The 17,345-nt window shown below is 42.3% G+C and overlaps 1 protein-coding gene across 1 annotated transcript in view; it reads right to left on the bottom strand.

Annotated features, from left to right (window-relative positions):
- elovl6 (ELOVL fatty acid elongase 6) overlaps positions 1-17,345 on the bottom strand; it is a 557,878-nt gene that overhangs the window by 535,833 nt on the left and 4,700 nt on the right. The window contains exons 2-4 of the mRNA XM_072435223.1: positions 7,083-7,214; positions 6,860-7,011; positions 5,015-5,492 (exon numbers count right to left, since the gene is read on the bottom strand). Coding sequence (XP_072291324.1) covers positions 5,053-5,492; positions 6,860-7,011; positions 7,083-7,214 — 724 coding nt within the window. The 3' untranslated portion in view covers positions 5,015-5,052. The remainder of the gene's footprint in view (positions 1-5,014; positions 5,493-6,859; positions 7,012-7,082; positions 7,215-17,345) is intronic.

Below are 17,345 nucleotides of genomic sequence, written 5' to 3' on the forward strand. Positions count from 1 at the left end.
CAGCCCTCGTCTCCATGGAGATGTTAGTGCTCTATCAGGAATGTCCCACAGTATGACATTAAACATATCTCACTTGTATTGTTTTATTGTTCATTATTTTTGTTGCAAAAAAAAGAGATTTCTTACTGAGAGCGGGCTTGCCTCTCCACAGATCTGACTTGTAGCTTGGTTAGGCCTGCTTGTCACACTGTGGAACATTCCAGGCAAAACAATGACATCTCTATGGAGACGAGCAGGTGGGAGAGGGCATGAAACGACCCTCCACCGGAAAAGTCACATCACCTTCATTTCAGCTTTCCCAACAAGACCGGAACATTCCAGGACTGATCCAGGGATCAAATGGGATCAAATGGGATCAAGTGAAGAAAGGGAATGAAATGCAATATAAGAGAGAAAGTAAATGATTGTGTAGACGGTGCATATTTCACTATTGTAACTCTCTTCTTAATAAAACCACATCCCGAAATCACCCACGAGGTTTTATGTATTCTTAACAACAGCATTAAACAGACCCGAGTTTGTGTGTGTGTGTGTGTGTTTATGTATGTCTGTGTGTGTGTGTGTGTGTGTGTTTATGTATGTCTGTGTGTGTGTGTGTGTGTGTGTTTATGTATGTCTGTGTGTGTGTGTGTGTGTGTTGTTTATGTGTATTGTGTGTGTTTATGTCAAGAAATGAGACATACAGTGAACCCTCGTTTATCGCGGGGGTTACGTTCCAAAACAAACAAACAAATAGGCGAAATCCGTGAAGTAGAAACCTTTATTTTTTTACAGTTATTATACCGGCCTCGCAAACTTCAATTTGGCAAGCGGTTTTACGTACGTGTACATATTAATCCATAACGTTATTGACACACAGGTAGAGAAGACGCGGAGAGCCCGTGTTTAGCCAATCAGAATGCAGAACACAATGCATGATGAAAATCCGCGAAGCAGCGAGACCGCAAAAAGTGAACCGCGATATAGCGAGGGATCACTGTACACCAATGCAATTCCTTAACACACAGAGAACACAATTCAACTTAGAATATGAAACGACACAGAAACATCAAGACTTTTGTGTGGCATGCATGGGAGAAACCGGGTCCCTCCTTCGTCTCACGCCGTTTTTTCTCATGCAGGTTGGTTTTATTAGAAATTATTGAATAGGCGGGTCACATTTCTCATTGGTCAGCTTCACATCAAGGCACTTGTCTTTTACAACAGTCTGGTATTTTTCCTTAGAGATAAAGCCTTGGTGAATGTTTTACCCATTCTCCCCTGGGGTGTTACCCCCCCTCCCTAGGATAAACATTCTCTGCTCCATCTTTACGACACCTTCACAAACAAATGCAGTTTGTCACACATGCTGTTTTTCTCTTAGACTAATGATGCAGATAATATAACCCTATTATGCAGATAAAATACATCACAGAAATATAATCACATATTTACATTTTATCACAGTGTGTGATTTTGTGTGTTTATGCGAGTGTTCATGTGTGTTTAGGTGTGTGTATGTGTGTGTGTGTGTGTGTTTGGGTTTGTTTATGTGTTTTTGTGTTTGTTTATGTGTGTTTATGTGTGGTTGTGTGTGTTTAGGTGTGTGATTTTGTGTGTTCAGGTGAGTGTTCATGTGTGTTTGGGTGTGTTCATGTGTGTTGTGTGCGTTTGTGAGTGTGTTTATGTGTGTGTTTGTGTGTCATGTGTACCTCAGACTAATGCTGTATAATTTCATTCTCTGGTGGAAACATTCTAGAAATAGCCAAAACAAAGGAAGGTTGGATTCTGTCAACTGGACGTTTCTCAGAGTGAATACATTTGGCGACACCCTGTTCACCTGTTCACCCTTGTTCACCTGTTCACCCTGTTCTCCCTCATCCTTCTCCACTTCTGATGATCTGGTTTAAGTGTCTGAAGGGCGGAGCTATAACTACACAAACTACAGTAACACACCCTAACATTGTTTATGTTAAAGACATGTTATGCTCATTTTGGGGGGCATTTTATATTATTTTATCACTACTTTACATTATGTTGTTGTCATTGTAAACCGCACTTGATCTAAAACGGCTCGATAATGGACTTCCTGTTCAAACCTGCAGAACTGATAAGCCCCGCCTCTTCAGTTACACTTCACAGTAACAAATTGTTTACTTTTCTTTTTTTAACCCTTCATTAACGGTTGTATTGTTTTTTTTTTATTAATCTAATAGCAAGTACGCAGTAGTGGGCGGAGATAGGGGGTAGGTGAAACAAGCACTAACACTCGAGCCTCAAATGCAGAGCAAGAATATTAAACTAATGATGAGAAAACACTGTTGTGACAAGAAAAACTCATAAAAGGTAAATTATCTTCATGTGTCCCATATAAGTCCATCAAACCACCTTAAAGAGTGAACTTTTCTTTGTTCGGGTCTGGGGATGGCGTTGTAAATGGGTGGCAGGTTTTATCTTAGGCCCTTTATTTCTGTTCACACTTTGCTTGAATCTGGCATTAATATTATAAAACAAACAGACAAAAAACATCCTGGTGTAGTATATAAAACTGTCCCGAATGGTTAGAGAAGCAAAGAAACTAAAGAAGCCATTAAGTAACCGAGTTTGGGAAGAAATATGTAAATGCTAATAAACATCCCTGTATGAAGTAAGTCTGTACTGATTAGAAATACATAAAATAACTTAATAGCTGAATTAAATTGGTAATTATCTTTTACAATAAAAGATAATTACCAAGCAAAGCCTAAACCAAATGAAAATATGTTCAAACCCAAACGGACACTATTCTGTGTAAAATGTTGTGGTGATTCATTTGAAAGCCAGTGTTGGTCTTTTTTCCTTTTAGACCACATTTTGGATGAGATTCTGCTCTCCAGTGGTTTAAAATATAACTACACTTTCAAGTACTGCTACCACAAGCCTTTACAGCAGGTGGCGCTGTTGCTTTGACAATGAAACAGCAGTGAAGGCAACTCTGATTTTAGAGTTGAACAAAGCCATTTTCAAATTAAAACTGCAATAAAAAAAAAGTGTCCAGCTTTTGTCTAGAGATGATCTGTGGGCCAAATTTATACTATACATTTCCCCCAATTATAATCAGGACATGAAAATAAAGAAAATAGTTGCACTTACTGATATTTAGTGAGAAACAGTTTTGGTCTGTTGATTATCTACCAGTAACTTGCCCATAAAACAAAGTCCTCAGAAGCTAAAGTAAAAACCAGTCTTATTTTATAGGAAATTTATTTAAATTAAACAATGACATTAATAGCACATTTGCTCTACAGGTGGAGGCCAGAACACATATTGTACTGTAGGATTTAAGGCCTAAGCCTACATTATGTGATCGAGCGAAGCCCTTCTTTGTTTCACTGTGGACATTTGTACACCAAGGACACTTTCTAAAGTTGTTCCCCACCTCCACCTGAGCACCAACAGAACATGTGTAAGCCATGTCAAGGTCACCACGTCACAGGCTTTGTTCATACGTGTGGCTTTGTGTTTACAGTAGTTCAGCACAACAGACGGATAAAAGTACATGTACGTTTAACACTTCTTTGACAATAGCACGGTTTGGTTTTTTCACTCGTTTGGTTCGTCTTCCATTTCAGTCCTTTGCATCCGCAGAACAGACCTTAGAGAGTTTGGGAGTCAGAGAGTGTGTTTCCATGTGCTCAAGCCAAACAAACGAGCTGCACAACAGTTTACCTTTATTATGGGCTTCACTGGGGACGTCCGGCAAATCAAAAAGATCCAAATACTAATGAAAAATGTTGTATTCTAAGGCAATCATCCCAATTTTTTCATCCCTCACCCGAATAGAAGTACAGCCCGTGTACTATTGTGTTTGTGACTTGTACTGGTAAACACACAGTCTGAAATCCTTTACTAAAGTATCTGTAATATCTGTGGTTTTCACACAAGGAGCACATCAGGCATGGTTCAATCAGGCCCACATTTAGACACGCCTTCATTCAGCTTTCATATGGGTTGCCACGACGCAACCTTATCGGGATGAATGATCCGCGGCGCAAAAAAAAGCCGATTCACACCCACTTCGCCCAGTCTCCAGTTGGATTCCCGCGCGTCCGCCGTAAGATAAGAGTGTGTTCGTTGCAAATGTGCAAGTTTACGCCACTGTGTCTCGTCTCTGATCAGTGTGCGGAGAAAAGACACGAGAGGTCTAAGGGTGCGGCGGCAGGAAGTCGGTACGCACGACGCACGCTGTAGACTGGAATGCATGACACGACCGACGCGCGACCGACGGGCGACCGACGGGCGACCGACGGGCGACCGACGGGCGACCGACGGGCGACCGGCGGTGGAAAGGACACATCCACCGGCATAGATGTTCAGACCCACTTCTTCTTGATATGCATATTATATTTAGAACCTAAGACCTGAGAAAACATTGCCTTGTGCAATGTACGACACACGCGGTGCGCTTGACCCTCGGCTCACGGGAACCGCCCCAAACGACTCCACAGATTCTACATTAAGACAAACGCACAGGACAGACACTACAGGACGCCCGCTCATCCGCATCAGGAGACGGGATGATGGCAAATGAAATATTCTCTTTATTTGTGGAGGTTTTTAAAATGTTAAAATATTTGTAAAGATTAAACATTAATTTATATAAGATCATTTTAATAATATGTAAATAGTTTGACTTCTTAGCCGTTTGTCTTTACTGTAGAGAGTTCGCACGCGTCAAAGCTTGACCAACAGGATGAATGGTGGTTTTCGTCTAGAATGATCCGGTCTTAATTGCATTCGAGACGATGCTGGGTAAACTGGAAACTAGGAGTGTGCAGACAGTCTACAGTAAAAGAGCTCAGAACTACCTTTTCACTTACAAACACCCGACTCCCCAATTTAAAAACAAGTCACAATGGCTTTTCCTCAGCCACCTCCAGAGACTTCCCCTTATGGCGGCTTCACATCTGCACGTTACACGGCTCAAGCACAACTCTCCTTCCCTTCACTCAAACCCTTCGACAGAATTCAAGTCACTGGACCCTGCTCTCTTTACGTCCCTCTTCTTTCCTCATTGTAAGATTGGGCATTCATTTAGTCTTTCTTCTTGGCGACCGCAGACATTTTCTTAGACTGGGTGATGTAGGCCTCGTAGAAGAACTGCACGAAGAGCACAAAGTAGCTGAGGTACATGAGGGAGGACCACACGATGTTCTGCATGTGGGACGGGCACTCTTGGCCCTGCTGCATCCACGAGTAGACCAGGTAGTTAACCACGCAGCCCATCAGCATCTGGGTGATCTGGGTGATGGTGATGAACATGGCGAACTTGCGGGACACCTTGAAGCCGGCGGCTCTCAGGGCGTAGTAGGAGTACATGACGGCATGGACCAGGTAGTTCATGGTCATGAACCAGCCGCCTCCGGCCACCATGTCCTTGTAGGAGTACCAGGAGTACAGCAGCACCGTGATGTGGTGGTACCAGTGCAGGAAGATCAGTTTCTGCTTACGGAGGACGATGAACAGGGTGTCGCCTGTGGACGGACACGGTACACAACTCAAATACAGACAAAGGGTCCATGACATTTTCCCCAGTAAGAAAGTATGGCTTGTTTTGCCTCAGAACAGTAAAAGCAGCTCTTAGGGTCACAATTAAACTGTGCAGTCTGCATCCTATTGTAGTGTGAGCGAGCACACGCGAACACACACACACACGCGAACACACACACACACGCGAACACACGCGCGAGCACACACACACACGCGCGAGCACACACACACACGCGCGAGCACACACACACACGCGCGAGCACACACACACACGCGCGAGCACACACACACACGCGCGAGCACACACACACACGCGCGAGCACACACACACACGCGCGAGCACACACACACACGCGCGAGCACACACACACACGCGCGAACACACACACACACGCGCGAGCACACACACACACACGCGCGAGCACACACACACACGCGCGAGCACACACACACACACACACGCGCGAGCACACACACACACACGCGCGAGCACACACACACACGCGCGAGCACACACACACACACACGCGCGAGCACACACACACACACACACGCGCGAGCACACACACACACACACACGCGAACACACACACACACACACGCGCGAACACACACACACACACACACACACGCGCGAACACACACACACACACACACACACGCGCGAACACACACACACACACACGCGCGAACACACACACGCGCGAACACACACACGCGCGAACACACACACGCGCGAACACACACACGCGCGAACACACACACGCGCGAACACACACACGCGCGAACACACACGCGCGAACACACACGCGCGAACACACACGCGCGAACACACACGCGCGAACACACACGCGCGAACACACACGCGCGAACACACACGCGCGAACACACACGCGCGAACACACACGCGCGAACACACACGCGCGAACACACACGCGAACACACACACACGCGAACACACACACACGCGAACACACACACACGCGAACACACACACACGCGAACACACACACACGCGAACACACACACACGAACATACACACACGAACATACACACACGAACATACACACACGAACATACACACACGAACATACACACACACACACGCGAACACACACACACGCGAACACACACACACACGCGAACACACACACACACGCGGTGAAGGGTCTTGCCTATGGACACATTCCCTCTAGCGCCCCACTGTGGCCCATGGTGTTCCTGCACTCACAGCTTCTGAGAGCTGAGACTCCGGCATGAACAAGCGGGCGTGGCGCAAAGTCTGCAGTAGAGTTCAGACTAAAGCTACTCAAAAGGACAGATAATAAATCATGTGAAATGTGGACTTACCAAGCTCTGGGGCTTTACTAAGAACAAAGGCATAAGCCCAGAACTTGCTGACCGGTCCGTTATAGAAGCTTTGGTCACAAACGGACTGTTTTAGGCCTTTGCCCATCAGGATGAAGGTCATGTAGCTCCCTGTGCGGACAGCACCAAATATACTGCAGAGACAGCAAACATTAGAGCCTTATTTGAGCTCATTAGTGACAAATATGAAGCAGCCGGAGTTTACCTGAAAAGAGCCAGAGTGAGAGACCACAGCACCAGAGGTTTCCTCAGCTCAAACTTCTCCCTCTGCTTCATGATATGGCGGCCCCCCAGGATAAAAGCAGCGTACAGAGCCGCGAACAGAAAAGACTTCTTCCTGCACACACAAAGAAAGAATATGGATTAGTGTTATTTTAACAGTTTCATTCACATTATTATTAACCACAGCTGGATGTTTAACTACATGTTCCTGGGTTTTCAATGCAGTTTTTGGTTTGACCTTGACATAACCTCGGTGCCAGGAGCCCCCTTTAGATTTAATCTTCTGTAGGCACTCGAGCTCACAAAATCTCACTTTAATGTTGCAAATATTGTGAGAGGAACCAACCATTATTAACTCCCTAAATAATCAATAGATCCTTTGTCTTTATAAAATCAAATATTCATATTACATTTACAATATATCTGTGCCAATATGTGTATTGTGATCAGAACATTCTCATTCTAAGTGTACAATAATCTGATATTTAGCTTTAGATATTTTAGATTTTCTTTGTAAAGTATTTAGTATTGAACTGTAAATACAAGTAGATCATTATCATTTCACACATGTACAGGTGTAAACCACAATATTCATCAAACTAACAGAAGCATGTCAGTGACTTCCTGTTCAAAAGCCCCGCCTCTTCATAGTGTCATTACACTGTAACGAGCAGCACATTGTCATGTACACGTTTTTAGGTTTGAAAAGACGTGACATTTCAGAACTCCATAAAAACTCACTCGTCATTTTTCAAAACATGCCAATTAAGTCCAGGGGTGTGGGCGGGGATAGGGGGTAGGTGAGCACTGCAGGCTCAGGTGCAGGACAATATACAGGGTTAACCCAAACATACAGTAGTCACATATGTGCAGCTGCTTAGACCATTGGACCACCAGGCAGCACTAAAACAGTAGCTTCAATGCTCTTCCGTGGCTGGATCTTTACACAAATGTGTAAATATAAATGCATTATAACCAACACAAACTTCTTCGATCATGTGTGGGACTTGCAGGAGATTTCCAAATCTTTACATCAGTGGCAAATATGAGTTATGGGCCATGGAAGCGCAACAAACTGGCTCTCAGGCATCAGTACCATCCCTAATCACGAGGATAATACAAAGGGAGCCCCCACCGGCCGCCCCCAGCCTGGTGGGCGGGGCACGTTTAATGCACCGTCACATAAAGTGGAGCTGTGCTGAAAACAACGGCTGGCACAACAGAATCGGACTTTTCCCTGTGCTGAGCCCAATTAAAAAGTGCAGATGGCGTGACTTGACGGATTGAGTGCAGAATAAGGCCAAACTAACGCTGAGGGAAACACAACAGTAAAGCCCACACATCTGGGGTCACTTCTGAGGTCACTTCTGAGGTCACAACAGGCTGGACTGAACAGAGCTGACAAATCCAAAGTGCTGGTTGAAGTTGTAAAGGCTGCAAACATTAAGGGTAACTAAGGGAGACACTGACAAGAGAAAACAACTCTCCAGTCTTTCTGGAGTAAGAGTTATTGTTTATATTGATAAAAGTTCAGATATTGAACAAAAACTGAATGGACTTTTCTGTTGGACCGTCTCCATGGCGATGTTATTGCCTTGTTGTTCCACAGCATGACATTCAATTACACAACTTGCATTTACAGTATTCAATTACAACAAACAAGACCCCTGACTTGCAGTTATCACCTGCTTGTTTCCATGGAGATAAAGAAGTTCAAGTCCAGCACGTTTGGACCGACTGACTGGGTTTTAAAAGGAGGTCAGGAGGTCAAACCAGGCCACACGGGTGGGGTGTGGTCTGTGTCAGAGATGCTTTGATGTGATGTTTCACTTTTAAACAAACTTTATGTGAAATGAATGAGAGCTTTCAACCTACTTATTTTTTGACACACACTATAAACTCAATATTCTCATTTTGTATATAGTGATCCCTCGCTATAACTCGGTTCACTTTTCACGGTCTCGCTGCTTCACGGATTTGCATCATGCATTGTGTTCTGCATTCTGATTGGCTAAACAGTCTCTCCGCGTCTTCTCTACCTGTGTGTCAATAACGTTACACCGTTATTGACACACACAATGTTGACAAAACGTTCTGCACCGACAAAGGTGTTAGTCCAAATGATAACTCCACTTTAGGTTTGGTTCATTTATTTAGCGAACACCACGTTAAACACAACAACGTCTCCCTCGGTGCCACCTAGACACGTAATACAGGTAAACAGAACAGTATTGCCCCCTAGCTGTCAGGCATGAGAAGTGAAACTTAAGAAACTAACAAAAGGCACTTGCGGTCGGGCCCAATAGGCAGGGGAAGATGAAACTATCGCAGAAAAAGTTAAACTTAAAAAACAACAACAAACGTTTATACAGTACTTTTATTTGTTAAACAAATGCTTGGGCCTGTAAAAAGGTTTTGTTCCTTGTTTCAATGTTTTATGGAGTATTTCATTGTATAATAACTAAAAAAAATAAGGTTTCTACTTCACGGATTTCGCCTATCGCGGGTTCTTTTTGGAACGTAACCCCCGCGATAAACGAGGGTTCACTGTGTTCCCAAAACTATTACAATACTAGCCTTTTTTAAAATTTAACCAACCAAAGAATAGATTGACTTATGGGCAGGAGAAATTCAATAAAAGCATAAAGAGAGTTCACAGACAGAGGCCTTTTGATGCACCTGAAGAGCCGAGGTAGTCTCATGCCATGGCCCCTTCACAGGACAGGGTAGTGATGCTGCCCCAGGACCACATTACATCACACAACTCACCCGTCTGGAAAGGTCAAAAGGTCACGCATGCTCACCCTTCTTGCATTGCACTCGGGGCTGGAGCACAGCAGCCAGAAAAGTGCAAGAATTAAATGAAAAGGAGTGGGAAAATAGTAAATTAGCAGTTTAATTATTCAAAAACAAAAATTATTTGGGAGAAATATACATTATCTCAATATATTAACCAATCGTTCAATTATATATGGAATAATAATGAGGTTCAACATTTATTGTCTATAGTCTTTTTTTTTGAGCAGTTGATTGCTAAGTGACTCATGCCCAAGTTTCACTTCATTAAATTTGTATTTGTTGCAGCTCGTGCTTTGTAACGACGCTGTATCCTGCTTTATGTGATAAGGACGTTCAATATTTGTACTTCAAAATGTGGTATTGTGACAGGCCCAGCAGTGACGGCGATCCAGTCTGATTACTTCAAAAATGGTATCATCCAAAAGTACCAAAAATGTCCTCAATATCCAAAATATCCTGAAACTGAAATGTATTCTGCACAAAAACAGCTGCTCTGAAATACAACATTTTTTGGTCAATTCTGAAACCTATTAAAACAATCGCAAATGTAATCACAATTGCAATTAGATATTTTTCTCAAATCATGCAGCTCTACAACATAAGTAAAAGAATACAAACATTTTCTCCACCAAATTCCTCGTTTATTCCTTATATCACTACTTAAAGTGTTATTGAGAGCACAACTCTTCTGCAGCAGAGATCCACGGGCCTGTCCGAAGCTGCTGCTGGGAGGGGCCCAGCCGCAATGTCCAGGAATCCATCTGAGACCTGGGTGTGAATTCACAGAACTCCACACAGATCATCTCCTGACACGTGAAAGGGTTTGGATCACCTCCAGCGCTCGCTACAGTCGGAAAATGGCTATGTCCTGCCATTATCTGCAGCAAATAACTGTGCTGTGACATACATTAGCTAGTGCCATAGTCTGCAAGGTACAAGCAGCAGTGGTCACAAGAAATCATTCTGAAATGTTGATAACCAGAAAACGACTTAACGCTAACCATTCTTTTATAAATTTGTAGTATTGTAGTGTCGTTTTATCCTGGGGCAGATTCTACCACCACACCAGGCAGTACACACACAGGGAGGAGGCATGACTTCAGAAGGGCCACACGTGGTATGGGTGGATCCCTTATTATCATACAGGCCCTGTACCATAGGACACGCCTACTCACCGGAGCAAAATAATCCCATTGGCTGCTGGACACATGACCTGGATTTACAGGCTTATAGTTTAGTATCTAGTGGCAAAAATCAAATCAATTTATTTTTGTAAGGCCCAAAATCACAACAGTTGCCTCTGAGGGCCACAGGGAGAAATGAATCAACAATGTCTGTGGTGGCGAGGGACAATGTCCCAGGGTCCTCGGTCCTTAGACTCTCCTTCTCGGCCAGGAAAAACTACAAAAAAAAACCTCTTTGGGAAAAAAGCGTAGAAACCTGGAGGAGTTCCAGTGAAGGAGAGATCCGACTCTCACAGAAGGACAGACGGACACAAGGAGACTGGAGCTGGACCCACTCTTCAGGCAGATGAGGGACCGTCGGAGTCGATAAATACTATGTAGTATGAGCAGAATTATGATGAGGTATAATTATGCAACATGACATCACAACGTACATACGCGTGTTGAAAGGAATTATGCCGATATAGAATTATTGTTTGCACAATTTAAAGATTTTTTTGTTAAATGGCACTGCAGAAAAAAGGGGGACAAGTTTCATGAATGTTTCAGAAATGTAACCTTGATGCTTTAAAATACATGAGTTAGGAAAATTGCCCAGCTCCATCATGTCATGTACTGAAATGACTTGCATCTTATCTCTTTCCATCTCCTGTCCTTCCGACTGATGCCTTGCACTAATAAAATAAAGCTCCTCTAACATAATAGAATCAGTGTGAAATGACATTAGTGCAAGTGGGTGAAGGCCCACTCACTCACAGACTTATCAGACTGGATTTACTCCCAAACTTCTGCTTATCCTGTGAAAAACCAAACAAAAGCCTCCGCTCCTAACGTCAACCGCAAACATTGCCCGACGTTACTGCCGTGCCCATCACTCGTATCGCATGTAGGATGTAGGGCACCCGGCCACACCCTCCCCCGCTGATAATGGGAGTATTTGCATTAGCCGCTCCTCTCCTCTAGAGCTCTACCTGTTACGCAACGGTGAGGATGAGTCTGCAAAGCTGTGCATTAACAAATTAATTAAGGTTGATATATGGTGACGGAAAGTTTCTAAAAGAGATTTATGTAAAGTGTGTTATGATGAATTGAATTTTGTGTTTACATTTTGATTAGATAATGTTGCAGTGTCGGTTATAAAAAATTATTTACCGTACTTGTGTTTTAAAGTCTGTATTGTCCAGATATTAAAATGAGACAAACATTTTTAGTTTCAGATCAAAATTTTTTTTTTTTTTTTTTAAATCAAATGTTTATTTTTTTTTTTGTACAATTAGTTAATCGTTGCAGCCCTAGTCTTCAACATAAATCGTTTTGAAATTTGTGATTGTGTACACAGCCAGATTATAAAGGCAAATGCCACATAAAAGTTGAGAAATATGACCATAAACTCTTGGAACTGCAGGTTTTATACATGGTTTAGTCTGGGATCAAGCCATTTGTGGGAGGTTGGCCGCAATTAAGGTCAATTACGGTAATTTGACTCATTTCTCTACAGATTATTGGAGTTTTAAGAATCACAAAATGCTACAGCCTGTATTTACACGGCATTAAGCATGAATGTAAACAGTAGAACAATGGGGAAGTACTGTGTTTAAGGCAGGCAAAGGCCCTCGACACAATGTTCTGATCCAAGCAGGCACTGACCGACAACAAGCCGTCTCCACGTGTGACCCATGCAACTGTCCAACTGTCTCAGCATCTACAAATAAGGACACTAAGAGAAAACAAGAGAGGCAGCAGCAAGTCAACCCTTTACATTAGGGATGAAGGAGTTTTCTTTCATATAATCAATCGGTTAAATCGATTAACGCATCGTTTTGTTTTTTTAGCCCAATGACGAGTTGTGTCATTGTAAGAATAATCACATAGCAGTGGAAAAGCACAACACAAATGTATTAAAGTAAGATATAAACACTGTTTAAACGTGGTGTTTAAGCATAGTTATGAATAAACCAATCTTAAATAAAGAGTGGGTGTAAAGTTGCTAGTGTTAGCTGCTTACCTTAGCTTGAGCTGTTAAAGATGGACAGATTCAAAGAGCTGAATTTGGTTTTCTTCACTACCATGAGATCCAAGTTAAATAAACCATGTAGGATTAATGTTGGTCCAGAAACATTGCAGAATCAAATCAGTTTTTCTGAGATAAATCCATCCAGCACAGGAGGCATCAGGCCCTTGCACGCTCTCTGGTGGAGGAATTGTGTATTGCAAGAAAATGTGCAAATTAGCTAATCAAAATGTTATGCTTAAGCTTTTAATGAATACATTGGTTAACCATAAAACTAATCTACATTTAAGTATTTTAGATTTACAAAGGGGCAGATATCAGAAAGATCCGTAGTGTTTCCATGAAGATGCCTGGAATGTTCCACAGTGACATTAAACGTATTGATCTTCATGGAGAAAAGTAATCCAGCAACGTTTTTTTTGCTTTTCCAATAAAAAAAAAGCCTGCAATTGAATAAATATAACAAACATTTGATATATGCGTGAAAATAATATTTTGTGAGTCCCACAGTAATCAAACAGAAATGTGCTAAAATATGTCTTTAAAAGCATTAGTTGAGACATACGATACGTAAAATTTGCCTCACAAGTGCAGAAATATTACTTTATACTCAGATTACAAAGTTTAAAGTCATTTTATCCATTTAAACAAAAATGTATCAGCTCTTTTTGCAGTATCACACAAAATATACTCTATTACACATTTGGCACATCTTCAAAACATCAAAAGTCACCACACCTCGTCAGCAAATGAAGCCATTAAAGTCTATCATCACAAACGATGCAATTAAAGCTTGGACAGGAAACGTTCTCATTTCTACAGCCCTGGCCCACATCCTGCTTTGTAGCCTCACCAGTCTTGACAATAGGAACAAGAGGAGCGTTCTAGAAAAGAAACATTTGGCCTGAGGAGGGTTGGCCTGGTCAGGAACGATTAGCATCACAATGAACGAGACGGCCCAGAGATCCAATCACTTCACTCTCCTGTGCCACATTTGCAAAAGACTATGCGATAATATCAAAACGCAAACATGATATTTTTTGGATCAATCAGGCCGTGTGTCTGGTCAGAACTCAGAAGATTATGCCACAGTTTGCCCAGCGATGAGGCAGCCTGGTTGCTTAATTTTGATATCAGATCTGTCCTGAAACCCAATTAAGTAACATGAAACTTGGCGTGGACTTATCTTTCGATTGATTAAATCTAGTAGTGGAATCGGATCTTCCACGCTGCACAATTACAGTCCACACGAGAGAGAAGTTGGCGGCTTTTCTTAAGGACAACAATAATGTGATGCGGGGGCAAATGAGCGGAGAGTGGGACCGCAGTCCGGGGGGACGGCATTCACCTCCGAGGCCGCTCAGCTCGTTCTGGACACCCTGCACAGCAAAGAGCATCGCTGACGTCGGCCTGAGCCTACGCCATGAGTCAGCTCCCATTAGGGGTGACCGGTGACATTTGTCAAAAAACATGCATAGAGCCCAAATCCAGTCAAAGGCAATGACTAGGGCTGAACAACTATAAAACAAATGTGCTAGTTTTAGTTTTCGATCACGTATTATATAAAATAGACTTGCTTGAATAGATAGTGGGCTTTCAATCACGTTAGAAGATTGTTCCCTCATCAAAAACACTCTTGTTTTTCTTGCTTCATTCATGCCTGTTTGTAAGTAGTCTCCTTAAACCCACAAAAACATTCCTCTTGTGCTGTTTGAAGTCCATAAATCATCGCTAGACTCCTCCTGAACATTTTGTCACCAAACTGCATTCATTACAACTGCATGTCTGCATTAGCAGAAATGCAAACATCCTCACCTTAGTTTGGTTTACAGAGAAGGGAAACATGGCAGACAGTGGCTCAAGTGGCAGAGCCGTCGTCTTGGGAGATTGGCAGTAGAAGTGCTGCAGTCGACTAAAGAAATGCCATGTGCCTCGATTAGACGACTACAAAGGGCGTGGAGCTGGAGCTCTCAAAACTATGAATTAGCTCTCTGATCTGACAAAGTATATGACCAATGTTTACAGAATAGTACTACACTAGGCAATGATGTGTGAAAAAGGCAGCATAAGATCCAATTTACTTCCAAATCCTTTTAATCCCTGTAAAATGAGTTGACGAACACAAATGTTGGTCTAAACGGGCTGTGTACAGTGGCACTCGGGCCAATTCTGTTACCTCACTGTGCAGTAAGAGACTTCCACTCCCGTCTGAACTCTGAGAGTCATTCATTTAAGAGTGACTTGGCAAAAACCTCAATTGTTTTGCAACTCGATTAGTCCAGCAATTCTTATTTTGGTTAATCGTTAGTTGTTCAGACTTATTATGGCCCGTCGAGTTTGAGATTTAGACTAAATTAGACTACGATTAAGCTTAAGTATTGAAAATTCAGGACATTCTGAATGTATTTTATACCTCAAACCACTAAAAATATGATTCCAGTGAGATTCTGTTCTCTCAGCTCATATTTTGGAGTCTGCAAAGGCTTGATAACAATTATTTGGTTACTCAATTAGTTTACAATCATCTCAATAATCAATTAGTTGCGATTAAATCAATCAATTTGTTTCAGCCCTAGTTACGATGACACACCTAAAGTAGCCAGCGTGCCATTGTGCACAGAGCTCATTAAAAAGGTGCTGGAAGCAAAGCCATTTTTAGTCTTAAAAACATGAAAACCAGAACTCGATCATATGAAACCATTTGCTAAAATGTATTGTTGCTCGGTTACCAAATGTATTCCTCACAAGAAAGCATTTCCACATGAAGCCTACACTTGAGTTGAAATTAGCAGGTTAGACTACTCCTTTCACGAAAACCAGTTCCACCAGTTTCCAGTGTACCCAGTTTGACACTTTGAGGTTTATCATTTTCTTTCCTAGTTGGATATAGATAGCGGTTTAAAGTTAACGGGCTAAAGACTGAAGATTGTAATAGTTTCCCTTTTTCCTCTCCAACATTTATCCACAGACTGCCTCTTGTCTGGTGTGAATCTAACTTATCCCTCTCACAAATGAAGCAAAAACTTCTTCACTTACTTTGAAATGTGGATAATGTAGTCTGGGCACTTCGCTTGTACAATTAAACATTTTCTTTTCCCCAAAGAGAACGGAACAAGACATTTGAGGAAATCATGTTGTATTTCTGGATATTTACTGACCGGAAAGGCTTGCACAGCTCCCCCTCACACTTGCACCATAAACAAACCCTGTGCTGGCCAGGCTGTGGTGCTGGCCAGGCTGTGGTGTCCAGCTCTGAGACAAACACGTGTTCAGTTCATTCTCTAGCGTCGCTCCTGGCACCCTCGTTAAAAGGCACTAATTATAATGTCACTCAACAATTTCAGCAAGACTTTCACCACCTCACATCACTTGTTTGTTTAGCCCTAAATGGCCCCAGGAGTAGGGTGGCAGCCTCAGAGGAAAGGAAATCTGTTTTCAGCTTAGACTGGCCTAAGAAATATGGCAAAAGTGTTCCTGCCAATAGGTTCCTGCGGCGGTCAGTTCTGTCTTGGTAAACGTACGACTCCGTGTATTCTTTAATGGCCGGGGCTGATTTACAATGAGCCGTTTGCAGTGTGCATTGTCAGGGGAAGACGTTAGATGTACCAGTCTGCGCTCGAGCTGAACACAATGCCACACAACATGGCCACAGAACACTTTGATCTGCTGGAAATACACTAATGAGTCAACCTTTATGTGTTTGACTACAGTGGTTTTCTCTTCTAACATCAACTATTTGGACCTTGAAGGAACCATTTGAAAAGAAAGATGTTTAGACTAACTTTTCACGAGTGGCACTGGTACGGTGCGTTTTATTTAATCACACTCAATATTCTACTACTAGTACACAAGTGGGTCTATTGTGTGCAAGTTAAAATGTTAAAAAGGTTTATAAACATTCAGGAATGTTTTACAGTCAGCATTATTTAGTCAATTCTGATTCATCAGGTCACAGTATAATCGTGACTACTTTATTCCAATGTATAATTCACAGTCTAAAAGTAAAGTACTGTTCTTGCCACATCACATTTACTTTGGTATTCAAGTTTGTGACCAGTTTTATGAACTTTCTGAATGACAATGTGTGGAAATTAAAGTAAATTAAATATTTGATTGATGTTTGGTCACCAATTGTGAATAAAAAAATTTAAGATTTGGTTAATCGATAAACGTGATTTAGATCACAATATCATTGGAATACACAATAAAATAATTGGGACTATTTTAGAAGCAAATATAACCATTTATCACT

The sequence above is a fragment of the Eucyclogobius newberryi genome, unplaced genomic scaffold (genome assembly GCF_026437365.1).
Source record: "Eucyclogobius newberryi isolate DKJ021-1_F unplaced genomic scaffold, fEucNew1.0.hap1 SCAF_11, whole genome shotgun sequence".
Lineage (NCBI taxonomy): Eukaryota > Metazoa > Chordata > Actinopteri > Gobiiformes > Gobiidae > Eucyclogobius > Eucyclogobius newberryi.